Raw genomic sequence first — 26,999 nt, forward strand, 5'->3', positions numbered from 1 at the left:
TCGCAAGGTGGAGGTGAATATTCCATTATTGGATGCTATTAAGCAAATACCGAAGTACGCAAAGTTTCTCAAGGAACTTTGTACCAACAAAAGGAAGGTAGATAGTGTTGAGAAGGTAGAGATGGGTGAAGTTTGCTCCGCCATGATTCAAAGGAAGAGACTCCCACCAAAGTGTAAAGATCGAGGTATGTTTGCTATTCCTTGTAAAATAGGCAATGTAGGGATTAAGAGATCTATGTGTGATTTAGGAGCTTCTATAAATGTCATGCCTTTATCTATCTACTCATCTTTCAAGGGTTGTCCCTTGAAAGAAACGCGTATTATTATTCAATTGGCAGACAGGTCTATAGTGTATCCCGTGGGATTGCTAGAAGATGTTTTGGTTCAGGTTGGTGATTTAATTTTTCCAGCAGATTTTTATGTACTTAATATGGAGGATGATAAATCCTCGACTGTAGCTGATTTATTGCTTGGGAGACCTTTTCTCCGCACTGCAAGGACAAAAATTGATGCTTATGAAGGCACATTATCTATGGAGTTCGATGGTGAGAAAGTCGAATTTAATGTTTATGAGGCTATGAAGTACCCTAGTGATGTGTCTAGTATTTGTTCTATTGATGCAATTGATCCTTTAGCACAAGAAATGTTTGAATTAAATGCTGTTGACGAGCTTGATTTAGTGCTTTGCAGGAATATTAATATGGACAGTATTAAAGAGATTGAGGAAACCTTCTTGGTTAATGAAAATGTACAGGAAATTGTGTGTGAGATGGAGACAAATCAGCCCCTAACAAGCAGCCACAGCCATATTGTTTTGCCTTCTCACCATGAGAAGCTTTTACCATCTGTTTTGCAGGCACCCAAGTTAGAGTTGAGACCGCTGCCCGGCCACTTAAAATATGCATTTTTGGGGAATGGAGACACACTGCCTGTTATCATCTCAAGCAAACTTAGTGAGGTTGAAGAAGAGTGCTTGGTTCAAGTTCTTAGGGAGCATAAAGAGGCCATAGGATGGACAATAGCAGATATTAAAGGGTTGAGTCCATCAACTTGTATGCACAAGATTCTTCTAGAAGAAGGAAGCAAACCCACAAGAGAAGCTCAAAGGAGGTTGAATCCACCTATAATGGAGGTGGTGAAGAAGGAAATACTGAAGTTGTTAGATGCTGGTATGATTTACCCGATTTCTGATAGCAAATGGGTAAGCCCCGTACAGGTAGTGCCTAAGAAGACAGGAATTACTGTAGTGGAGAATGCTGAAGGAGAGTTGGTTCCTACAAGAGTTCAAAATGGGTGGAGGATGTGCATAGATTACAGGAAGTTAAATGCAGCCACAAGAAAAGATCATTTCCCACTTCCATTTATTGACCAAATGTTGGAAAGATTAGCTGGTCGTTCTCATTATTGTTGTCTTGATGGTTTTTCAGGCTTCTTTCAAATACCAGTGGCACCCGAAGACCAAGAGAAGACGACTTTCACTTGCCCTTTTGGTACATTTGCTTATCGACGGATGCCGTTTGGTCTTTGCAACGCACCAGCCACATTCCAAAGGTGTATGGTTAGTATATTTTCAGATTTTGTAGAGGAGATTATTGAGGTATTTATGGATGATTTTACTGTCTATGGTAATTGTTTTGATGAATGCTTAACTAACCTTACAAAAGTCTTAAAGAGGTGTATAGAATCAAACCTAGTGCTAAATTATGAAAAATGCCATTTTATGGTGGACCAAGGTTTGATTCTAGGACACATTGTTTCATCAAGAGGCATTGAGGTTGACAAAGCTAAAATTGATGTAATTAAATCCTTACCTTACCCTGCAAGTGTGCGGGAGATTCGTTCTTTCCTTGGCCATGCAGGTTTCTACAGACGCTTTATTAAGGATTTTTCAAAGATAGCTCAACCGCTTTGCAAGCTTTTGCAAAAAGATGTGCCTTTTGTGTTCAATGGGGAGTGTAGAGAAGCGTTTGATATGTTGAAGGAGAAGCTCATTTCTGCTCCAATAGTCCAACCACCAAATTGGAACTATCCTTTCGAGATTATGTGCGATGCGAGTAACTATGCTGTAGGGGCTGTTCTTGGACAGCGTATTGAGAAGAATCCTCATGTCATATACTATGCATCAAGAACGCTGGACAATGCCCAATGCAACTACTCTACCACAGAGAAAGAGCTTTTGGCGATCGTGTTTGCTTTGGAGAAGTTCAGGTCGTATTTGTTAGGAACAAAGGTGATAGTTTTCTCTGACCATGCAGCATTGAGGTATTTGTTAAAGAAGAAGGATTCCAAGCCCCGTTTGATTCGTTGGATTCTTTTGCTTCAAGAGTTTGATATAGAGATAAGAGATAAAAAGGGGTCCGAGAATCTTGTTGCTGATCACCTTAGCCGGTTGATTTTGAATGAAAAGCCGTCACCATTGGACGGTGATTTTCCAGATGAGCAACTCTTTAGCTTCCAAAAAGTTGTTCCATGGTATGCTGATATAGTGAATTATTTAGTTGCAGGTACTTTACCGGAAAATTTAACTAGAGCTGCAAAAGATAAAATCAAGAGAGATGCTAAGTATTTTGTTTGGGATGATCCATACTTGTGGAAGTTTTGTTCTGACCAGGTGATTAGAAGATGTGTTATGGATGTGGAAGTGCCATCCATTCTGAAATTCTGCCATTCATCAGCTTGTGGAGGTCATTTTGGTCCTCAACGAACAGCTCGCAAGATTCTGGAGTGTGGACTTTTCTGGCCATCAATGTTTAAAGACTCGTACATTTATTGCAAATCTTGCGAAAATTGCCAGAAGACAGGTAATTTGAGTCGTAGAGATCAGATGCCCCTTACCTCTATTCTTATTTGTGAGATTTTTGATGTGTGGGGTATAGATTTTATGGGGCCATTCCCATCATCATTCGGGAACAGCTATATATTGTTGGCAGTGGATTACGTGTCCAAATGGGTTGAAGCTAAGGCAACCCGGACTGATGATGCGAAGACAGTAGTGAATTTTGTCAAGAGCCATATCTTCTCTCGGTTCGGACTTCCAAGAGCAATTATAAGTGATCGAGGAACTCATTTCTGTAACAAGATTATGGAGAATCTGTTCAAAAAGTATGGTATTACGCATCGTGTCTCTACAGCCTACCACCCGCAGACAAGTGGACAAGCAGAAGTTTCGAATAGGGAAGTGAAGTCTATACTGGAAAAAACTGTGAGTCCTAATAGAAAAGATTGGAGCGTCAGGCTGGACGACGCTTTATGGGCTTATAGGACAGCGTATAAGACACCGATAGGAATGTCACCTTATCGCTTAGTTTATGGCAAACCATGTCATTTGCCTGTCGAGTTGGAGCACCGCGCATTTTGGGGTATTCAGCGCTGCAATATGCAGTATGGTGAAGCTGGTGATAACCGAAAATTACAATTGCAAGAACTTGAGGAAATTCGCAATGAAGCTTATGAAAGCTCCAGAATATACAAAGAGAAGACTAAGGCTTTCCATGATGGCATGATATCCAGGAAGAGCTTTGTAGTTGGTCAAAAAGTTCTATTATTTCATTCTAAACTCAAATTATTTCCTGGTAAGTTAAGGTCCAGATGGACTGGTCCATTTGTTGTTACTAATGTTTTTGCTCATGGTGTAGTGGAAATTCAAAGTCTAGAGACCAATAAAATTTTTAAAGTGAATGGGCATCGATTGAAGCCATTTTATGAAGGTTTTGGAGCTACTCAATCGGAGAATTTGAGGCTCGAAGAGCCTGGGGAGTACAGCTGATTAGCTCAAGAAAGTCTAGCCGGAGACGTTAAAATCAAGCGCTTACTGGGAGGCAACCCAGCTGGGTGAATTTTCATTTTTTTTTTTTCTTCCTAATTTTTTTTTTTTTTTTTTTGAAAAAAAAAAATTTTTTTTTCATGAAGGGTGTCGTCCCTAACCTGGGGACACTGTGTTTTTCTGGGTTCAAGAGTCTAGAGCAAAGCTTCTATGGGGTTTTTAAATGGCATGGTTAAAATTGTTTTATTTTGTATTTTATTGTGTTCATTGGGGTGAGTATAGAGAGTTTATTCATTTTAGCAAGAGGGTATATTTGACTTTTTTTTATTTTTTATTTTTTATTCAGCTACTTTGTTATTATACTGGGTAAAAAAAAAAAAAATAATAATAATAACTGGTTATATTTGTGCGGCAACTGAAAAGAAAACAAAAAAAAAAAAAAAGAGAGAATAAGAGAACCCAAACAGGGGCAGCAGGCACAACAGGGGCAGCAGGCACTCTTTGGACGAAATCTGCGTTGGCTGCGAGTCTTGAACGACGGCAAGAGTTCTGAAGAACGACGACAAGAATTTTGTCACTCCGATCGACGATCTAAAACCCAAACAGACTTTCTTTTCGTCCTTAGCCCAATCCTACGTCACTCTACAGCGCGACGCAAAACCCAACAGCAGAGTCTTCCTTCCTCATCTGATTCCTCTCCGTGCCAACTTCAGCAACAGGTATTAATTTACTTCCTATTAGAATAGAAATCGTGATTTAAGATAGTGTCTGTGCTCCAATTTACTGCATTGTCATTGATTTCAATTGGGTTTTTTTTTTTAGTTAATCAATTGTTGCTGAATTTGAATTAGGGAAGAACTTAGCTATATTATAGATTGTTGGCTGAAGTTATTTGAGCACATTATGATTTATGGGTTTTGTTGTTTCGCAAGTTTTTATTGGGTTTTATTGTTTAACTTTGCAATACTTGCTGAAGGGGACGTTTTTATAATTTTCTTGCTTGTTGATAATTCGAATTTTGTTTAAATTGGAGTTGGAATTGATAACTGAGTGGAGTTCGATCGCTGAATATTATGAGTTGGGTTTAATTCTAGGCTTTTATTGACTAAATTCAGTGTTCAATGCGATTTGGGATCAATTTATTGGGTTTAAAATTAGTATTTTGAATATGAGCTCTTAAAACTTAGAATCTGTTGTCATTGTTTGAACTAAGTTTGCTTGCCTGTTTTGCTATGTTGTTTTAATGCCATGTTCAGTATTGGAAATTTGATTGATAGTTGAGCAGAATTGTTTATTAAGTTGAACTGATTTTGCTTTGCTGGCTCTTTGCTTGGTTAACATCTTTGAGGTAATAGAAAGCTGAATAACATTTGCAGACTAACAACCATTTGGTTTGCATTTTGTTCTTTTGTTTTTCTTTTGGTTGTGTTTTTGTGTTTTCAGTTGCATTTCAGGATGAGCAAGAGCAATATTCTTAATGGCTAGAACAGGGCAGTTTCCTTCACAACAGGGCAGTTTCCTTCAACTTTACCTTTTATTTACATTTTAAGCCTTGAGTCCACATTGAGGACAATGTGTGGAGTAAGTGTGGGGAGGGGAATGTGACCATCTTTGCTGAAATTTTTAATTTTACTGCCATGTGTTGTTCTTAGTACTTGCTTATGTTTATGCTGCTGCCATGTGCATATTTGGTATGAAACTTGACCGGTTTTGACTGTTTTGTAAAAATGCTCCTAGAGTTTTTATTTACCACTTATCCCATGAATATTTTGAGTAAAATTTTTTATTTTTGAGCTGCATTTGGGATTACTCTGGGACTTAATTGTGTCTTTAAACATGATTTAGAATTTATAGGATATCTAGAGAGGATAACTTTGCTTTTGAAACTTGGTCTGACTATTGTGAGAGCCCTAGACGACAAGACTTAGCAAGCGAAAACCATAACTTGAAATTGACCGTCATTGCACTCGTGAATCTTGGTTTAAATTGTTTACACTTTGAATTCTCAAATCGGGTTTTCGAAACTTAGCCTCTTTTGATAAGTGTTTTTGAGAGCAATCGTTGAAAAAAAAAAATTTTAGGATAGCTTCCGAACACTAGAACTCTCTTCTACGTTCCCTTGAGGCGAAATCCTAGGTGAGTCTCGACTTTGGAAATGATCTAGGCATTCTTTGGTCAATCTAAAAAAAAAAAAAAAAATTCTACATTTTCCCACCTTGACGTTACCATCCTTCTTACCCCTTCTAGCCAACGAAGCATGCTAAATGCGTGTTTCCAAATTCTTTTCATAACCCCCAATATAACCATATAACACAAAAAGCTCTTTGCCCACCACCTTTGAACAAGGAAATACTCTTTTTAATCGTTGTTGAGCATGCATGTTTAAGTTTCAAGTTTTGGCGCGAATGCATTTTTGTTTCGTGTTTATGTTTGTGTTTTGGAATAAATAGTCATAGCGACTTATATGTAATTAGTCGTTGTGATGTCGAAAAAAAAAAAAGGAAAAGAAAATTAGAAAAGAAATAAAAAAAAAAAGAAAAAAGAAAAAAAAAGAAAGGAAGAAAGAATAAATAAACAGCAGCAATAAAATAAATAAAAAGAAAGAAAAATAGAGGGAAAGGCTACAATGTTATGTTTTGTTTTGTGAAGTTGCATTTGTTGCCATCTAAACATTAAAGTTAATAACGTGCATTGCTCTTTGAACTTAATGTGAAAGACTTATTTTCTTGTTACTCTCTAGCCTTACATTATCCTTTTCTTTTGTAACCATTACCCTAGCCTAACCCATATAAAAGACCTGATGATCCTTAGTTGAGACTTGTCCTACATTAGTGGAGAGGGAACCGCGAGGAGAGCTTATGGTTGTTCATTATCTTGTTTTCTTGAAGCTACGAAAATGTATTTTATATGCTTTGATTATTGCTCGATAAAACATTTGTTGATTCAAGCTTCGTATGTGTGCGTGAGTGTTTTCAGAATTCTTAGTGTAACCTTTTTCGATTGAGTTCAGGATGATGGGATGATTTTGACGGTTTGATATCCAATTGCGATGTTGCGTTGTTTGCGGTTTTTGCATATGTTGAATCGAGTTTCGTTGTGAAGTTGTGGTCTCCTATATAGAATAGATGTCGAATTCTAAGTCATGCTTGAGGACAAGCATGGGATAAGTGTGGGGAAATTTGATAACTTGCAAATCCAATTTTCTTTTATTGTTATATTTGTGTTGATTTGGTGTCATTTTGTGCTTAAAAGAGTGGTTTAACTTGATTTATTGTTTTTATGCTAGGAAAAGTTGGATTTGATATGAATGAAGCAAAAAGGAACACAATTGAAATGTTTTGGAGCAAGGAAGGAGCTGCTGGAATTTTGGAACACAAATGCAAGTTGTTAGGCTCTTAGCCTTGGGCAAGACTAAGCAGGAAATCAGACCAGCGGACTGATTGTGACATTATTGGCTGGTCACGACTTCTTCAACTAATTCCAGCACGTTTTACAGCCACAGGATGATATTAGACACAGGTTTTAGTGGGTATTTTTATTGTATTAGTGGACCCCACCTTCTAGGGGCTATTTAAGTCGAAATTAGGTCTTTTTGTGGATTATCTTTCGCCTCCCTTGGGTTGTGACGAATTTGACAGAATTTTTTGAGAGATTTCTACCGAACTTTCAATTCTTGTGAGGATGTTTTCTTCCATAGTCATGTGTGGCTAAACGTTCTGTTCAGTTAAGGCTAAACCAAGGTAGAAGTTTGATTTCGATTGTGAGATTATATTGAACTTAATTAAATTTCTTTATTCTATTGCATTTATATCCTTTCTGTGATTTATTGGGAAAATATATCCCCTAGCGAAATTCTATTGAATGATTTAACAGGGCCCGTTATGTTGTTTGGTAGAAATTTCCATAGCTATTCGGCGTAATCAAATCCGTAATTGTTTGGTTAGGTTGATGCAGTAGTAATTAATATAACTTAATTGGGTAGAACTTTCTAGGTTGTATTAAGAAAGAATATAATCAGATTTAAATGGATGCTCGTAGTTTCTGTTAATCTGGACAGGGTTCTATTAGATTTTAAAGCGGTTAACAATTAAATCCTTCGTCGTACTTAGGATTGCTAGTTGATTAGGGGTTGTTATTAGATCGTATCTTAGCAACCTACTCCTACGGTAGAATTGGTTGGGTTGACGTTCTTTCTGGCTATAACTTGTCTGTAATATGAATTAAGGAATTAATCTTGAATCAATGATCACTCGAATCAAATTTTCGATCCGCGGTATGCCTTGGCTGAATTTTCTATCAATTGTTCAGGTTCAATTTTTAATTTTATTGCATTTATTTCTTTGATTTAATTTTAATTCGTTTAGTTCGATTATTAAATTCCCCCGTTTCAATATCTATTTTTAATTTTATTTTCAGTTTTGGTCTATTTTCGACAAAGCTAATCCCTAGGGTTCGATCCTTCTCACCATATTTACAAGTTTTATTTTGTAGGGGAGCAGGTTAATTATTTTTGGCGGATTCGACGCCCGTCACCTGAGCCGTCGATATGCAGTCCTCCAACATTTAACCGATAAACAGTCTCAAGAGCTGTTGTATTATCCAAATAGAAGGGATAGTCAATGCCAACATTTGTCAGCGGGCTATCATTTCCGTGTATATAAAGACTGTCTGGCATGGAAACGATTTCAATACCATTTATGAAGGCAAAAGATTTCAGAGATGGATTAAAAGTTATGTTAAGCATCTGATTCACCTGAATAGTAATGATAAACTCTTTCACAATGGCAGCAGCTGGAGGCTGCATGGCTGAAACTGTAAGAGAAGCGCTAAAGTTGCTTAGAAGTGTGTAGTCATTGGCTTCAACGGAGAAGAAGGATTTGGAGATATCAAGATTGGAGGAAGCAACAGGATAGAAGTAGAGACGAACAAATTTTGAGCCAGGTGAGACAGGAAACACGTAGATGAATTTGGATTGAGATATACGTGCGGTCATGAATGGCACTTGAGTTACAGAGGGATCTTGAAGGGAGGCTGTATACTCAAGTGAAGAGATTTGAGAATTAAAGGCTAGAAATTTGGAGTTGAAATCGCTAACCCAATTTCTTCCATCCAGTGATGTAGTGTCGAAGGATGCGCCACAGTTGAGCAGGAAGATTTCTGTTGGATCATACGGCGTCGAGTTGTTAATAGCAGTGATGCATGGGAGAAAATTTATAAAGAGAGATGCACGAGAAATTAATTTTGTCAAGATTAGAAAGACAGAGAACAAAGAACAAACTGAGACATTTATGAAGCCCATGGATGTTGTGTTTTGGATTTTGAATTTAATTTCTTTCCGTATGTTCCAAATACTTGTAAAGGTTTAGGGGCATAAGAAAAATACTTGCACTAAGCTAATAATTGACTGCCATTAATTAATCATGTGATAAATATATGAGAAAATATACAATATATAGAGATATTGACAATATAATATACCAATTCACTCCTGACTGTGCATATGGTGATCTATATCTCCAATTCCTGTATTCGCACTAGTTAAATAAAAATTAAATTTAAGTGATAAAAAATTCTACTAATTTTTTTTAAGAAAAATGTTAAATAATTGATTTTTTATCATAATAAAACTAGATATAATTTATTATTCAATCAGAGAATATAATTCATCACCATCAGACACACCCTTTTCTTTTATCCAAATTACTGAAGTCACAAGCTCTATATCCTTCTCAGAGCTTTTGCAACATGTATACCAAAGTCTCTTTTTTCTTGTTTTGAAGAACTGTTAATTGTTAACTTAAAAAGCATTTTTGGGAGTAAACAAAGACTTGAACAAGTCTTCAATGTTGACAAGTTTTGGCACTATCATTTAATCAAGTGGTACGTGCTCAGAAAGTAAGGGGCTGACCGTAAGGTCTAATTGTGGTTGGACAAAATATGTAACATCGACAAAATGGGTCGGGCAAGAAGACTTCTAGTATGTAGAAAGTCATCCATAGGATTTTAAAAAGACCTTGTTGATTACAAATTAAATAAAGAACTGCGGAACACCTGGTGAATAGAATAGCTATAACGACAATGACAACAAAATAGAATAATTATACCCTTCACAAACAGAGCAATGCAGATCTTAAGAAGTTGGATTAATTATATCATTAGAGAGAAATCCATATCAAACTATTAATTATATTAATGAAAATCTAGATAGTACATTATTTAGAAATAGCATAATTACATAGAAATGCTTAAATTTTAAGAAAATATTCAAATTAGCAGAATAGAGCAGCGGTAATGATCTTAGTCTCCATATTTATCCAATTGCAATTCTTTCAAACAACTAAAAACCCAGTAACCGGGAAACAACATTTTTAAGAAACAAAAAAGCGAGCAGGTCTTGTTGTCTATAATAGCACATTGTCGAGTATAAACAAATTTTGTCCATTCTTATTGTAACTACAAATTGGAAAAAGATCATCAGCATTTACTCTCAGGATTCCTTTCTAAAACCATGCCAAATTTGATAGACGTTAATAAGCATACCAGAGGCTTAAATCCATTGGACTTAACTACAATTTTCATCTTCCCATTGGATTCATAATTTCCGAAAATACAGACTTAGACTTAAATCCATCAGGATCAAGTTTAGCAGCACTCCCTTCACCACTGCTAACTGTGCTCCTGGAGTCCTTTTGTTCGCCTGAAATGCTAAATATATCATCATCATCAGTAGTTACAACAGCCTCCCCACGCAACAACAATGGACTTTCCTGCTCTTCACCCACACTCTCAACACTACTATTTCTACTCTTCTCTGCCGTCTCTTGAAGCTGCAATGCTAACTCCATCTCACATATCACGCCGCTCATTGCCGGTCTTTGTGCTCCGTTGTCACGCAGACAGCTCTCCGCAATCTCTCCAAATTTCTCCAAACAGGCAGGATCAGTATCACCTCTCAAGTGCGGGTCCATTATTCGATCGAGTGCACCTCTTCTATAGCAGATTCTGGCCCAATCAGCTAAATTCGCTTGCTCTTTGGGTAATCCTGGAATTACAGGTGGCCTAGCACATAATACCTCCAATAGAACAACTCTGAATGAGTACATGTCAGATTTTTCAGTGAGGTGTTGCCTACGATAATATTCTGGATCTACATACCCAATACTACCCCTGACAACAGTGCTGACGTGCGTTTGGGACTGGCTAGTGGGACCCATTCTTGACAAGCCAAAGTCAGAAACTTTAGCCACCCAGTTCTCATCTATCAGTATGTTCGTTGACTTGACGTCGCGGTGAATGATCGGGTGTTTCGCACCTGTATGGAGATGATGCAGTCCATGTGCAGCTCCGATGCAGATCTGTAGTCTTTGCTTCCATGGAAGAGGAGGGTTTTTGGTTTTGTAGAGATGATCACGGAGAGTCCCGCGGTGCATGAACTCGTATACCAGAGTCATCTCGCCTGGATCATCACAGTATCCGATTAGAGACACGGGATGCGTGTGACGGAGCTTGGAAAGCATCTGGATTTCTGTTTTGAACTTGCGAGCTCCCTGTTTTGATGATGAATGTAATCGCTTGATTGCGACAGTATAGGCGCCATCATCGATGGATCCTTTGTAGACATTAAAAATGTGTTGCTTTCTTGTTAGACATAGGACATGGGACATCAAAATTTATGATTGCTATCCATCGATTATTTTGACCAATAGTTCACTACTGATAACAGAAATTAGTTCACTCGAGCTCTCTTTAGATTGGTGCAGTAAAATTAGAAATTTAAGATTTGAAAATATGTAAGTGTTTAAGGTTTTTTAAATTATGAACAATTCCTTAAAATTCAATGGCTTATTGTATTCTTTAAATCTTTTTCTTAGTTAAAAATTTTTTTACTTATAGTTTAAAATGAAATTTTACTTGATTTAATTAAAATTTTGAAGTGATATAAGAATAAATATTATGAAATAATTGGCTGAAAAAAAGTTAAATTTTTAATGTTCATGCCAATCACAGATGGATATTTATATTATTATTCAATTTATCTCTTTATAGATTTAGTTTGAAGCATAGATATTAAAGATAAGAGAGGTTATTTTCATATTGAAAGGATATAGAAATACTCCTAAGAAAAAAATCTTAATATATATATATTTTTTTATTTCGCTTCACATAGCTTAATTTCAGCTGTTGCATCTAAAATTATAAATGGAAATAATAAAAATGAGAGTATCACTTGAAAATTCAATGTTTAATTGACTACTTGGAAAATTTTTAATGGCCGGTCTATTCTTGTACCAATAATGCAGAAGAAAATGCCATAGACTTGAATGAGTCGGAGTGGAAAAAAATGTGACAAGCAATTTTCATGAACTCGCATTCTTACGCCCCCTGCTTTAGACCAAAGTTAGTGTTTAATCACTCATTGATATTATAAAAAGTCATTCATTCAAACACGGAGAAGGTAAGAGAAAATGACGAACTCTCATAAAAAAAAATTCATAATATAATTTACGAACCAATCCACACTAAAATTAGCTTCTCTATAAACACGAGAGATTTTATCTCTCAATATATCATAGTAAAGATAATTCTTCATAAAATTATAATTAAAAATTTTGTCAGAGTGAATAATTTTAAATTTTAATATTTTATATTTCAAAATAGATATTGGATCAATAACCATAGATAAATTTTTTAAACCATATTTGTTATACTAGCATGGTCTTGCAATTTTTGGTTATGGTTCTAGATTACTATGACCATTCTGTTAGGCAGAGCGGTGTCCACTTCACTTAACCATCTGGCTTGGAAGCAGGAAGTTCTGTATTGACTGACTTCAAGTCTAGCTTTTACCATTCACCCCGCAAATCATGGTCTTAAGGCATATAACAATATTCTGGTGTTTCTGGACAATATTATCTGTTAGGCCTGTATGCGGAATTTAAATTTAGAGATAAAGATGAAGGCGCATAATTTCATTTGGTTAAGTTTCTTTGAAAAGGTTGTAAGATATTTGTATTTCGTGTACTACTTGTCAAAACTCAAAGCATATGAGCAGCCAGTTCTACATGATCTTGGGCTTTTAATCAAGGCCCACCTTCTCAAACTTCTTTTCGAATGGGCTCTTTTTTTAGGTTGGATTGGTAATACTCGATTTGTTTCAACGGTCGTTGGATTATAAGTTAGAGCCTAATCTGACGGCCCTCAAAAATCAAATTACACTCTACTATTAATCTAAACATGGATTGGAATAACTTTTTGTGAAAAGTTACTGAGCTACTTCTGAGCTGTGTCCGGTAATAACTTTTTATAGTGTTCGGTAATATAATGTCTGAACTAGCTTTTAGAGGTTAAAGTAGCATTTTGTGAAAAGTTAACTTATGTAACGTTTGACTTTCAACATTTCATGAAAATCTATTCGAACAACTAAAAGTTAAATAAGCTAATTAGCTGAATTTGAGAAAAAAAAAACCTTGAGTGTAATTATCAAAATTATTCAATTAATCTCCATAAAATGTTAAGTATTAGAGTATTTAACGTTTTATAAAAAGTGCTTAGTTAATCTTTAAAAGCAACTGTAAAAGCTATATTACCCAATGGTAAAATTAATAGAGATGAAATTTTAATTTAACTAAAACGCTAAACATTTAGAACTTTGAATGTTGTTTGAATTTAATTTCCATATTTTCCAACTACTTATAAAGGTTTAGGGGTATAGGAAATTTGAATTTTTGAAGAGATTTGAATTTTATTTTGAAGAAATAATTATTAAAAATTATTTTGAATTAAATTACTCAATGAATAGAAAATTTTTTCTTTTATTATATATTACATCAGTTGAAGCCTGTGCATGAAAATTATCCCACTTGTCATCTTTTTTTTCCATCTCATTGGGTGTGTGAGATTCACGCTTTGTTTGGCCACATATGAGGTGCACATTTAGTACTAAAAATTGTAACTTTAAAGGTACCAGTATCTTCAAACTTAAAAGTTTCACAAAGTAATACGTAAATTTCACAGGCAGATTTATACGTTCCATCATTTGCCAGCTGTAATCCTCTATCCTTCCATCTACCGTTGAAAACAAATGACGTCTACTGCTGTGGTTAATGATGGAATGTTGATAAATAAGGGTACTATAATCTTTTTAAATAGTAAAAGAAGAGCTGAAAAGAGAAAGAGCACAAAATCATTGTTCCCGTGATTTAGTGTATATAAAATCTTTGGCTCGCGGAGTCTTTTTCGGCTTTTCCGTATGTTCAAACAAAAAGATTTGAAAATTATATATCAAAAACTTGTGTTTAAGTCCACTTGTAAGCCTTTTTGGCTGTCATTATAGTGGAAAAATAGATCTTGCAAGTTGCAAACAATGCATAAAGATATTGCAGATGCTTCTGATCATGTGATCCAGAAGCACTGAAAATTGAAGCTCTACATTTCCCTATGTAGCTTCCTTCCACTTTCTATAAGTTCATTGGAAAAGTCTGGACAGGCTCATATGTACGTTGATAGTGATTTTCGCAAATGTAGGAAATCACAATAAATAATAAAAAGTAAGTAGAGTATCATTTCCGCGAGAATTGTATATCAAGTACCAAAATTATATTAATCTACTATTATTTAAACGGCAATAAGGGAAATTATTTTAAGAAATTAACTTTAACAAATAAAAGAGAATGAAAAGAAATAAAGCAAGGCAATTTTGAGTAAAAGAAAACAAGGATTAAAAGCTACTAGGGATTTTAATTCACTTAATTCTATCCAATTTATTTTATTAGTTTGATAATCAATTTTAATTGTTCAAGTAGGGAAAACAACCCTAAAATCACTAACAAGCTCTCTTGATTTATTTTTAGCTATTTTAACCCCGTCTAATTACCTATCTTCCAATAGCGCAATCAAACATGAATTATATCATTAAGTTTTATGGTTTGTTTTGTGAATTCATAACCTAAGGTCATTAACTTATGAAAACTCTCTATAAGTCAAACCATATAGCTTCCGTATCAAGTTATTATTCTCATGTGATTTATTATCTTTTTCATATCAAAAACCCTTCTCCCGATAGTGATTAATGAAATAAATCAATCCAGTGGAGAAACTCTGCCTGGAAGCATTAAGTTCAAAAATAAATTATACTTTGAACAAAAAAAAGCAAATTTAATATTATAAATTGTAAAAGAAATTAAACTACACCAAATCCCTAGTATGAGAATTTAGTTCGACATAGTAATTAAATAAAACTCAATTAAACTTGAGAATAATTCCATAATCAATATGAATGATGAAAAGTAAAAACAAGATTAAGAGTTTAGAGATAAAAACTATTCAACAAATAATTCTGGACGGCTTCCTTGAATCTTCACACAAATCTTGAGCATTTCAAGTCCTGGAGAGAAAGAGAAAAACAATAGAAAAAAGATGGAATATACAATGAATGGATTCTGTCTTTATGGCTAAACTTTCTGGAATATTTTCGTTTTCGTTTAAGAAAGTGAATTTTTATTGAGGAAGATATCTTTTGAAGATAAGAAACTCTTTAGACTTTGTATTTTTTTTTCCCAATTAGAACTCTTCCAGAGCCTAGATAGGAGTTAAGTTGGTTTCTTATAAAAATCTTACAAAATTTCTCAAGATCAAGTGAAATGTGATTAAAGGAAGCTTTATACAAAAATATAAATAAAAATAAATAAAAACTAATTAAAGTAATTAAAAATACTAAAAATTCTAATAAAAATTATATTAAAAATATTATAAAAATAACACATATCATACACTTACACTAAACTATACTTTTTGTCACGACCCGTTTCCGTGGGCCGGATCGGCACTAAGGCCCAGGTAAGCTTAAGGCCCAGGTAAGCTTAAGGCCCCCGAGGCCCGTAGTAAGCCTAAATTATCCAATCTATCTAACTATCTGTCCCAATTTCATCAAAACAGTAAGCCCATATGACTTAAGATACAAGTTGATAAAAATTTTCAAACATCTGACTCAATCTCAATAATACATAAAATTTAACCAGGGCCTGTTCATGATAAATCATAATCACAATATGGGCTTACTGATTCACCTGCAGCTAATTAAACAATAATTAATTTATAGCGTAGTGCTAACAATAAAACCCAATTTAAATACACAACCCTATAACTGCGGAGTTCAATAATAATCTGATAATCGAATAATATATACATCCAAAATTAAATAACAGAAATATAAAGTTTACATTTATAACTCTGCGGAGAAGATTGCAGAGCTTCAATCGAATCAGCTGCTTCCTAGTAGCTGAGAGGTTTGTTGGGGGTGAGTTTTGCAACTCAGTGAATAATAATAAATAATACACATCACAAACAGTCACACAAATGCATCCTAGAATACTGGATGTACACACAGTAGTCAATCATATGGCATCATATCAGCACCCACAAACAATATCACCTTCAAATAATCACATCACGTGGAAATTAGTCAGTGGAGTCACCGAACCCCCGATGAGCCGTCCTCCCACATGGCTCATCCTCTCACATGTGCACCAGGGAGCCGATCCCCCATACTGGCCGACCGGTCTAATCCTCACTTGACCAGCTCTCTCATTGTTTTTCCATTCTCTCTATTTTTTTCCATACCAACAGGAGGTAACCCGGTCGTCTCCATCAAATCTAGATCATCAGGCGCTCACAACAGGAGGCCACCCTGCGGGCTGCGATCAAATCTAGATTATCAGGTGCGCCCAATAAAGAGACCAACCTGTGGTTTTCCATATCACACAGATCATAGTAGTAGGTGCACACGGGGGCGCCGATCTCCCATTTACCCGGCCAAATCTCATATCATATTCAGGATCCATATCACATATACCATTCTCACAAACCCACGGTGACCCACTTCATCCCAATTCCACACAAACAAATCACAGTATAGTCACAGCACAAATAATCAGACAATTCATTCATCATAATACACCAATTTCAGCCAAATGCACAATTATATATAAGTATAATTATAGTGATCGTAACATAATATATATGATAAAATACTTATAATATATGGTAAATATGTAAATAAAAATATAATGTTTATAAATAAATGTTATGCAAATGCAGTGTTGATATGCATTATTTATTATTACTCACAGTGGTAGAGAACAAAGCTCTAGCTTGATTCTGTCCGGGAGAAGCACTAGACGAACCCGAGCGATCTAAGCAAAGTAAGAATGACACAAAAAAAATAATTCTATCAGACGAAATATTTCTCTACCACTCTAAGAATTTTATTTTTATATTCTAACTTTTTCTACGTAGTTTAATCTCAATATTTAATTTTGTTTCTGTAATAAATTTTTAATTTTCTACCGAACTCTATTTTATTTATTTTCTTCTGAAATTTATTTTATTTTTCTACCAAAATTTCGACAGCATCTCCCTTAAAAATTGGACTATCTACCTGTTAGAATATCAATAATTTATCTGATAACTCCAAACCACACGGCCCATCCATCGAGCAATCAATCAATCAATTCAATTTTCTCATCCTCCATCCGAATATCAATATCAACATTACCTTAAATTCTCAATTCCTCATTTCATTCCATTCATGATATTATCATCAAAATTCCTCAATAAATTAATGAAAGGATTTTAATTAAATCAACATTTATATTATAAATCAATACTGAAAATTAAATTAACTTAATTTAACTACTCACAATTACTAAATTAAATTAACTAAATAAATTAACTACAATAAAAAAAATTAATTTAAGTAACTAAAATTATAAACATTAATTTTGTTACCCCAAAATATAATTTTTGCTAGATCGGGAGTTTTTACGCGTGCCGGATCGAAGGGCAGTAACTGCCAGTGGCCGGATCCAACTGACAGTGGCGGAGAGAGGCGGAGACAGTGGCGATCGGCGGCGGTGGCACACGGTCTGGCGGAGGAGCGGCTGGCAGCGAGGCTTGAAGCTGGTGCTGCTATTGTAGGCGCGACAGGCCTGGCAGACGGCTGACTGTGGCGCGCGGAGGAGCTACGGGACGTGCTGGCGCGCTATGAAGGCGGTGCGACTGCAACTGGCACGCGGTGGTGATCGACTGACGTTGCTGGAGCTGCTGGAGTTGCTGGCAGTGACGCACAGTTGCAGGGAAGAAGAAAGGGAAAGAAAGAAAGAAAAAGGAAAGAAAGAAAGAAGAAGAAGAAGAAGAAAAAGAAGAGAGGAGAGGAGGTGGCAGTAACGGTGGTGGACTGGAGGTGGCGCAGAAAATGGTGAGGGGAGAGTGAAGTTTGCGCTGGATATAGAGGGGAGAGGCTTCTAGAAGTGGTTTGGGCTGATTCGGTTCGATTCCGCCCAAATCTTGGTTTTTATTTGATTTATTTGATTTTTAATTGGTTTTTGATTCGGTTTATCACTGTACAAATGATTAATTCACGTTTAAATATTTAAATACATTTTTCACGCTGTCAGTTTATTAAATTTAAATGAAAAATCTTTGAAAATAAAAATTCGGATTATTTCACTTTTGCATATCTACTTATTTTCTTGTTGATACTCATTGAATGAGGAATTGTTAATGACAATGATAATGATAATAAAATATTATTTTGAGCAATAAATAATTCAATAATAATCTAAACAAATAATCAATCAAGTGATGATCTGGTTATTTTTTTATTTACGTGAAAAATGGAAGGTTTTAAGTTCGAGTCCTCTCGATCACTAGCGTTATAAATAGTAATTATTCTGTATTGAAGTTTAATCCAAAATTAATATATAATTTTTTTTAAAAAAGATAAATAATATAAATAATTTGAACTTTATGAATTGATTTACACCAATGTATGTATATGGTGTTAAACAAATACAGAAAAAAGAGAGTTGAATTAATTTAAAATTATTCTAGTGGAAGCACTGTCTGCAACCATGGTCATGTCTAAAAATAAGAGCATGACGTTACTTTTGCCGCATGTATTCACTATTGAGAGAGATGAACTGGTTAGAAGAAAACAAAATTCAACAGAAAAATTCAACAGAAAATTCATTTAGTTAATAAAAATTATTTTGCTATTTTTTATTCTTAACTCGTTAAGATATTAATAAAAATTTATTTAATGAATGAGTATAAAAAAATAATTATTTAAATATATAAATTTAGAAATCTTACAAACATTTTAAAACATTCAAAAAAGTAATAACAATCTATTTTAGAAATTCAATGGTGAGTGTACGCATCAATTCTTATACCAATAATGCAGAAGTAAATGCCATAGACGTGAAAGACTTGCAGTGGACAAGCAATTTTCATGAATTCGCATTCATGGGTCTCCTGCGGTAGACCAAATGAGTGGTGTCGTTGATTATATATATGCTTACCTTTGTTTTTATTTACCCAATTGCATATACTTCTAAACTCATTTAAACCACTGAATCAGAATAGTTCAAATTGGCAACGAACCAATCATCAATTGTATGGTAAGCAACTTTTCGGGAAAAATTTCCAGAGAAAATTATTGGTTATTAATTAGTACTCATACTATTTACAAATTTTAAATTTTTACACTGTGATTAAGTAAACAATAAATTTTCTTAAATTATAGCAAAAAGTTTATTAATACGATTAAGTTATTGCATATATCTATATATATATATATGTGTGTGTGTTATATATATGTATAAGGGTAAAATTAAAAGAATTTCATTAATTACTCGAAAATACTCATTTTGTCCCAAAATATAAGTCGTTTAGGATTTTTGCACAAGGATTAAGGAATCAATTAATTCTCCTAAAATTATAACAAAACTAAGAGTAATTTGACCAAATTATCATTTATCTCAAAACCGATAGTTATGTAGTTATTATATAAGGATAACATTGAAAAAATATCATTTATTACCTTTTAAAATACTTAAAATGAGTTATATTTTGCGACAAAATAATTACTAAAAAACGACTTATATTTTAGGACATAAAGGTATTCTCAAAAATAACTTATATATATAGGCGTAAAAATTACTCTAAAAAGACTTAGGTAATTACTTGGATCTCTGATTTTGCTAAATACATTATTTCATCCTTGTACTTTAGGGGTGGAGACAGTATTATAAGTGATTGTGCTCCCATAAAAAATATTTTGAAACTTTTTGATGCACTAGGAGGTTCAATGAGTAGACTGTAGGCTACATAATAAAAATATTTTAAACTTTTAGTGTAATCATTTTTTAAGAATCATAACTTAGTTTATCCCACAAGTAAAATTATTTTTTGGTCTTCTGTTTAATTATTTCGGTGATTCTCTTTTTTCTGTATTGTACACCTTTAAATTAATAATTTCTTTCATCCAAAAATCAATTTTTTGTGTTTAACTACAGCATTTGGATGTAAGTGGGCAATCTTCTAGTTCGGGTTTTAGCATATTGAATTTGCTAAAATTTTCCAGCATTTAAAAACAAATTAATAAAATATTTTACTTTGCTGATTAAAAAAAATCTAATTACCGGTTGATAAACTTCTTAAGTCTCTTTAACTACTTTTATTCGTTACCTTCTAACCCAAAAATGACAAGAAAAAGTCCCAAAAAATTGGAAATATCAGTTCCAAAAATTTTACGCGTCAATTTGGAGTAAGGAACCCACAACTGTTTCATCACTAAAAGTGATGTGATTAGTTTTTCTGATGCAGAAGGGTCTTGTTAGTTTTACTCCGCGATGAATAGCTCTTATGACAGTTAAAGTAAGGATCTTGTCTCCATAGTTGCACATAAAATTAGCTTTGTAATTTTGAGGTTGTTGAGATCTATCCTTCCATGGTGTTGGGTTCTCCAATGTGATTTCCCGAAATCAATGAGAGTTGGGCTTTCCAGGGGGTAGATGATGTGGGCATTTTATGCACACATTTTTTGGCCCATAGTTCCTATGGTACAGCATCTAAATGATACATCATTTTGCCAAGTGGACCACATTTTATAATCCTTGTCATGTTTCTTTTGAATAGGTGAAAATATAGAGTGCTTACAGCTGAAAAAGGACCAAAACGAGTAAATCCAAGAAGCCAGGAACTAAGCTGCAGGTTAACAGAGGCACCCAAAAACAGCCAGTAGCTATCCCTCAAGATACGTCCCAAAAGGCTGTCATTCAAATGAGAAAGCTAAGCCCATGCATCAAGAATACAGTAATAAAATTTCACACATATTATTTTTTTGATTAAATATTGTTACGGGAACATTATTTCCTTAAATACTTATCCTTTAAACACCATCTTGGGAAAAAAATTCAAAAACTTTATCTAATTTTAAAGGAAAATTGAAAATTTTTTTTAGAGCTTGGGGCCATGGCTGCCTTTCATTTCCTTCTCTCTGATCCTGTCTGTCTTTAGAACTTTAAATCACTCAAAGCTTCAAACTACAAATAATTTTGATTCTACTTTTAACCCCAAAACAAGAAAAATAATGTTTAATGAATAAGTATTATAATTGAAATGTCTTAGAAAATGTTTCTAACCACAAATATTTGAAAACATACATAGAGCATTAATTGCTAATTAACAATTGTTAAAAGCTGAAAACAAAAAAAATATATCAGCCAATCCTTGAGCCAAACACACCCGTAGTTGAACTACTTGTATCAAAATCAGTTGATGAAGTTGAGTCTAGCTGAGGTCCGTCGGCAATATCAACACATTGGGCAGGGAAAAAAGATACATAAGGATGGACGATTTCACCATCAGGACTGATTCCCATATTCTCAGCTTCCGCATCGTCTTGCAGCTTCAGTGCAAACTCAAGTTCTTCCATAACATCTCTCATATTGGGCCGTTCAATGCCTTTGCTATGAACGCAACTGAATGCGATCTCCACAAATTTTTTGAAACACCGTGGAGCTATCTTCCCCTTCAAATAAGGATCAATTATTTGATAAATGTTTCCATTTTGAATGCATTTTTCAGCCCAGATGGCTAAGTTCATATGTTCTTCCACCAAATTTCGATCAAGCGGCTTCAGAGCACACAAGACTTCAAATAATACTACACCAAATGAGTACACATCAGATTTTTCTGTTAATATTTGGTATCTTGCATATTCTGGATCTAAATAACCCCAAGTTCCCTTCACTATAGTAGTACTGACCTCCTGTTTGAAAGCTGCTTTGGATAATCCGAAATCTGAAACTTTTGCAATCCAGTTTTCGTCTAGCAAAATATTAGTTGTCTTCACGTCTCGATGGATAATGGTATGCGTGAACTCGGAATGAAGATAATGCAATCCACGTGCTGCGCCTATGCATATGTGAAGCCTTTTTTTCCACGGAAGACGATCATTGTTTGTTTCATGTAAATGTTCTGCAAGTGTGCCGTTGATAAGGTAATCATAGATGAGAATCATTTCACCTTCATCAATGCAATATCCGATCAAAGATACAAGATTGACATGGCGGACTTGTGACAACATCTCTATTTCTGTCGTGAATTCACGAGTCCCTTGCTTTGATGATGAATCTAGCCGTTTGATAGCGACTGTGATGGATTCATTATCTATGTATCCTTTATATACATTACCAAATCCTCCAGAACCTATAAAGTTTTGATCGTCAAAATTTCTGGTAGCTTCTTTGATTTCGAGAATTGTAAATCTACGGCAACGCTCTGTTGGCAATGGTGAAGCAATTGTCGTGGACTTAATAGATTTGTCGTCGAATTTGGATGTGGCTACCTCAATTTCGAAAATTGAGAACCGACGGAATTGATTAGAAGGATTTAGAGAAGATTTTCTGGTCGTGGATCTTGAAGTGTGAGGAAAAGGGGCTCGAAAGAATTTGGACTTGGTAATAATTGAGTACTTCTTTCCTCTCCTCCTCTGATTAAAAACAAAGAAACAAATAATAAAAGCAAGAAATAACACACCACCAAATACTGGTCCAATTAAAATCGTTACTTTCTTTACGTTTTTTCTTTTTGTTCTTTCTAATAATTTTGGTTGCCGGACTGGTGGTGTCTGAACTAGTATTATTGGTTCAGAGTTTGGCCCTGCTAAACTACCCTTTGAATTATTCAACTTGAATATCTCCAAACCGTTCAAGATCGCGTCAGCTAACTCATGCTCATCAGATGGGTGTAAAGCAAGCCACAAGTCCTGCTTGTCGGGGCCTCCTGCTGGAATCCATATGACATAGTCTTTGTACACTGGAATACCTTTACCACCGCTCCAGTATATTACATTTGCCTGAGCTACTGCTGTTTGATTATTGATGAATATGGAGAATACCAGTTGAAGCGCACCGGTAACCTCTAGTCGAGTCTCACAAAAGTGGAGACGAACAAGATAGTTGAATCCAGTATCAACGGGGAATATCCAAGTGAGATTGTATTTAATGTTAACTTTTCGTCGAGGACCCATTGAACGCATAGTACTATATACCAATTCAGGAGCAACCCAAGCCGGAGTACTCTTTGTATAATTTATCTTAACCTTAGAAATAGACACCACGCCAAATGCAGCTCCGAAAATATAATTAGAGTCTTGAACCCATTTCCTGTACATTCCGGTGTCATCTGAACCGTCGATATCCCGTCCTCCAACATTTAACCGATAAACAGTCTCAAGACCTGTTGTATTATCCAAATAGAAGGGATAGTCAATGCCAACATTTGTCAGCGGGCTATCATTTCCGTGTATATAAAGACTGTCTGGCATGGAAACGATTTCAATACCATTTATGAAGGCAAAAGATTTCAGAGATGGATTAAAAGTTACGTTAAGCATCTGTTTTTCCTGAATAGTAACGACAAACTCTTTCACAATGGCAGCAGCTGGAGGCTGCATGGCTGAGACCGTAAGAAAAGCGCTAAAGTTGCTTAGAATTGTGTAGTCATTGGCTTCAACGGAGAAGAAGGATTTGGAGATATCAAGATTGGAGTAAGCAACAGGATAGAAGTAGAGACGAACAAATTTTGAGCCAAGTGAGACGGGAAAGCTGTAGGTGAATTTGGATAGAAAAATACGAGCTGTCATGTAAGGGACTTGGGTCACAGATGTATCTTGTCGGGAGGCTTTGAAAGCAAATGATGAGTTCTGAGAGTTAGAGGCACCGACTTTGGATCGGGCATCGCTAACCCAATTTCGGCCGTCGGGTGATGTTGTGAGAGAGGACGCACCACAGTTGAGAAGGATAATGTCTGTTGGAATATATGGCGGCAAGCTGTGAACGGCTGTGATGCAAGGGAGAAGGATTATGAAGAGAGATGCAAGAGAAATTAATTTTGTCAAGATAAGAGAGATAGAGAACAAAGAAAAAAGTGAGGCAATTATGAAGCCCATGGATAGTGTGAAATTTAAGCAAATCTCTTTGTGTATATCTTTATATTTAAATGCTTTTAAATTCAATCTTTTTATCTCTCTTTAACTAATCCTTTATATATTTATTTGAAAGGGATTTGCAAACCCGAGCATGGCTCAAAGGTGCAAGTTTATGAGCTTTTTTTAGTTATTTTCCTATATTGATATTAAAAGTTAAAAGGGTAGAGTTAAATTGAGTAAAAGTTAAAAACCCCATGAGTTGGAAACATATGCTTACTTTGACTTGGGCCAACTAATACTAAAAGATTAGTACTAACTAATTAGCTAGCTAATTTAGCCTTTGTGGATTTGGTATTTAGTCGATGTGAGATTCTTAACAGTTGATCTATTTTGTCAATGAATAAATGACGCATGGTTTTATTTTTATTTTTATTTTCACATTTTTGACAATTCATTCTGCTGTTGTTAGAGTGATCTATTTAAGAATTGGATGTTGTTATATATTATGCTCTTGAAATTAGATTAAAAAAAAAAAGCAAGAGCAAGTTATATTTGACATATGATTTTCAAGTAATTTTGCGTAGGTATTAGTAACTATGTTTGTTAATGGCTTTGACACGCGGATGATGCAGGTATCGATCCAACTTGCATGCTATATTCATTTAGTTGCCTTTCATTATTACTAAACGATGGAAATGTTAATTATCTAGGATTTGATTTTTCTGGAGATATGAAAAATGTCATTACAAAGTTAGAGTGAAATAATCTTATTCAATTTGGTTCAATTTATGTTATGTGGAAAGTGCATGTGATATAGCCATAGTGGTATTGGTATTAAATAAATTACTATTTCTTTGTATTTATCATGATTCATTTGCCCTTTTACTATGCTCTTTTATTCTTTCTTTGAGACTCTTCTATTTTTCTATTTTTCTTAAATTTTTTGTTAGTAGAATTATATTTATCTAATTCATTTTTGTATTTATCCATTTATATACATATTAAGAGATTGTGGGCAAATTAATTTTGATATTTTTATTTTTAATTGATTTGTTTTTAGTGTCTTTTTGTAATGTTGTTCTTGAAATTCACTTTTTATTCATTTTCTTTCATTTCAATTTAACTCATGTGTCAGAATTATCTAAAGGGTCATGTTACATACGTTAGCTTAACCTAAAATATCAATAGAATCAATTTTAATTTTTCTTTCATTTTTCTATGTTTTATAGAATTAATATTTAATAATAATAATTCAAATATATTTTAATGTTAAATAATTAAACTTATAAATAATATTTCTGTATATGTTATTCATATTGAATTATTTGAATTATAAAAACTTTATCTATATACAATTATTAATTACTATATATGATATTTAAATTGTTTAAATTATAAACTTTAACTAAAACTTAGACATGATTAATTAAATGTATAATTATTTAAATACATTTAATGGAGTAATTTGCTAGAAAATATCTTTTAATAGTATACTAAATAAATTTATAAAATACAATGTATAACAATAAAGCCGTTGTCGTGCAAAGTGCAGGCCTTCTACTAGTTATTTCTATAATTTTATAAATGGTACTTAGTCAAATTAATGAAACAATTTGTTATAATTAAAGAAAATTAATTATTTTTTTAATCATCATATAACAATCTTAAACGACTTATTTATAGATGGAGTATAAATCATTATGATTCACATTCAACAATTGAGGGTAGCGATAAAAATAGGTCCATGAAAATTTACTCTTTTCATATCCAAATTCATTTAAAATTACATTTGAAACACCGATGGATAGTTTAATTGAGTGCCTAAACCATTTTCAAAAAAACATGTTATATGTTCATAACATGTTATATTAGCAAATTATATAATACATTGAAAAAAATCTTTTTCCTATAAAACAGCCATAAAATTAATTATCAAAGTTATAAATGATGCTCTAAAACAATGATTATTATACTAATTATTATAATAGCTATCTATCAATAATATATATAATATATAATATAAATTTAAAATGTAATAAGCCAAGCAAAACTTATCTTGACTGTGAAAAAAAATTATTAATTTTTTATTTTATTCTTTGATAAAATGTTATTTTTTCAGAATATTCTTAGATTTTAGTAATATAAATTATTCACAATATTATAATTTATAACAAAATAGAAAATTATATATTCTAATATACATAAAAAAATTAAATTATGTCATTGCAACAAAGACCAAGAACTATTTGTGGCTATTAACAAGTGTTTTGGTAGAATTGTAAAATGGATTATTACATGTCCCTATAACTGAAAATTTTATTAATTTCCTTTTTAAATGTTTAATTCTATTTTTTTGCTAATATAACCAATAATTACAGTATTATACCATCTTTTGATTAAATGAACAATTTTACAACTAATTGTAGTTTGATTGGTCTCCTCATATTATTGTGACACTTGGGAATTTAATTAAAGATGTGTTTTTGCTTATTTATGTGTTATCCACATTATAGATGTATACAATAATGGTTTGAGTGAGATAACAATAACAGTTGATTGTAACAATGTATTGATTGTTGAATAGTTTCTCCACTAAAGTTTTATGAATTGAAGTGTTCTGTGATATATGGAAGGAATCATGTCGTTCAATGACTTGTCACCGCCATAATCCGATCATCTTAATTCAAATTAAGGTAAACATGATAGACTCAAGAAATGCACATGGGCCAAGTGGGCGATTGTTAGATTATTTTAATAATCTGTATGTGGCCCATGTGATTAAAGGGCTGGTTCTAATTAAGGTGGCCCCAAGATGATGGTTATTGAGCTTAATGGATAAGAGCCAGTTAGGATTTTAATACCCTTCCTCTGCCTTATAAAAGATAAAGGAATCAACAGATTAAGGTTAACACAGAAATAAGAGAGTGTGATGGCTCCCTTAAACGCATACGGAGATAGTTT

At 33.9% G+C, this 26,999-nt stretch overlaps 1 protein-coding gene, 2 long non-coding RNA genes and 1 pseudogene across 4 annotated transcripts; 1 reads left to right on the plus strand and 3 right to left on the minus strand.

Moving 5' to 3' along the window:
- The first annotated feature begins 3,900 nt into the window (after window positions 1-3,900).
- LOC149497136 (uncharacterized) lies at window positions 3,901-7,571 on the plus strand. Its single transcript, XR_016320470.1, has 2 exons — window positions 3,901-4,482; window positions 5,207-7,571. It is a non-coding gene; the product is annotated as an uncharacterized LOC149497136 (long non-coding RNA).
- A 2,616-nt stretch (window positions 7,572-10,187) lies between these two features.
- On the minus strand, window positions 10,188-11,509 carry LOC149497137 (receptor-like protein kinase FERONIA pseudogene; annotated as a pseudogene).
- Window positions 11,510-15,473: 3,964 nt separating this feature from the next.
- Window positions 15,474-18,204, minus strand: LOC105646476 (uncharacterized). The gene is made up of 2 exons (XR_005178910.2): window positions 17,549-18,204; window positions 15,474-16,953 (listed from the first exon to the last, which is right to left on the minus strand). It is a non-coding gene; the product is annotated as an uncharacterized LOC105646476 (long non-coding RNA).
- A 2,988-nt stretch (window positions 18,205-21,192) lies between these two features.
- On the minus strand, window positions 21,193-24,095 carry LOC149497138 (receptor-like protein kinase FERONIA). 2 transcript variants are annotated; one of them, XM_089720212.1, is made up of 2 exons: window positions 21,873-24,095; window positions 21,602-21,769 (listed from the first exon to the last, which is right to left on the minus strand). In XM_089720212.1, the coding sequence occupies exons 1-2, from the start codon at window positions 24,057-24,059 to the stop codon at window positions 21,743-21,745; spliced, it is 2,214 nt and encodes a 737-aa protein (XP_089576338.1). In that variant the 5' UTR covers window positions 24,060-24,095; the 3' UTR covers window positions 21,602-21,742. The 2 variants fall into 2 exon arrangements, with proteins under 2 accessions (XP_089576337.1, XP_089576338.1); XM_089720211.1 differs by having other exon boundaries at window positions 21,193-24,081.
- Window positions 24,096-26,999: the final 2,904 nt, after the last annotated feature.

This window comes from Jatropha curcas, chromosome 4, assembly GCF_041381405.1.
Source record: "Jatropha curcas cultivar XTBG-Jc1 chromosome 4, XTBG_Jcur_1.0, whole genome shotgun sequence".
NCBI classification, from domain to species: domain Eukaryota; kingdom Viridiplantae; phylum Streptophyta; class Magnoliopsida; order Malpighiales; family Euphorbiaceae; genus Jatropha; species Jatropha curcas.

Excerpts from the sequence above, each read along its gene's own strand:
- LOC149497138 (XM_089720211.1), bottom strand. The coding sequence starts at position 24,059 with ATGGGCTTCATAATTGCCTCACTTTTTTCTTTGTTCTCTATCTCTCTT.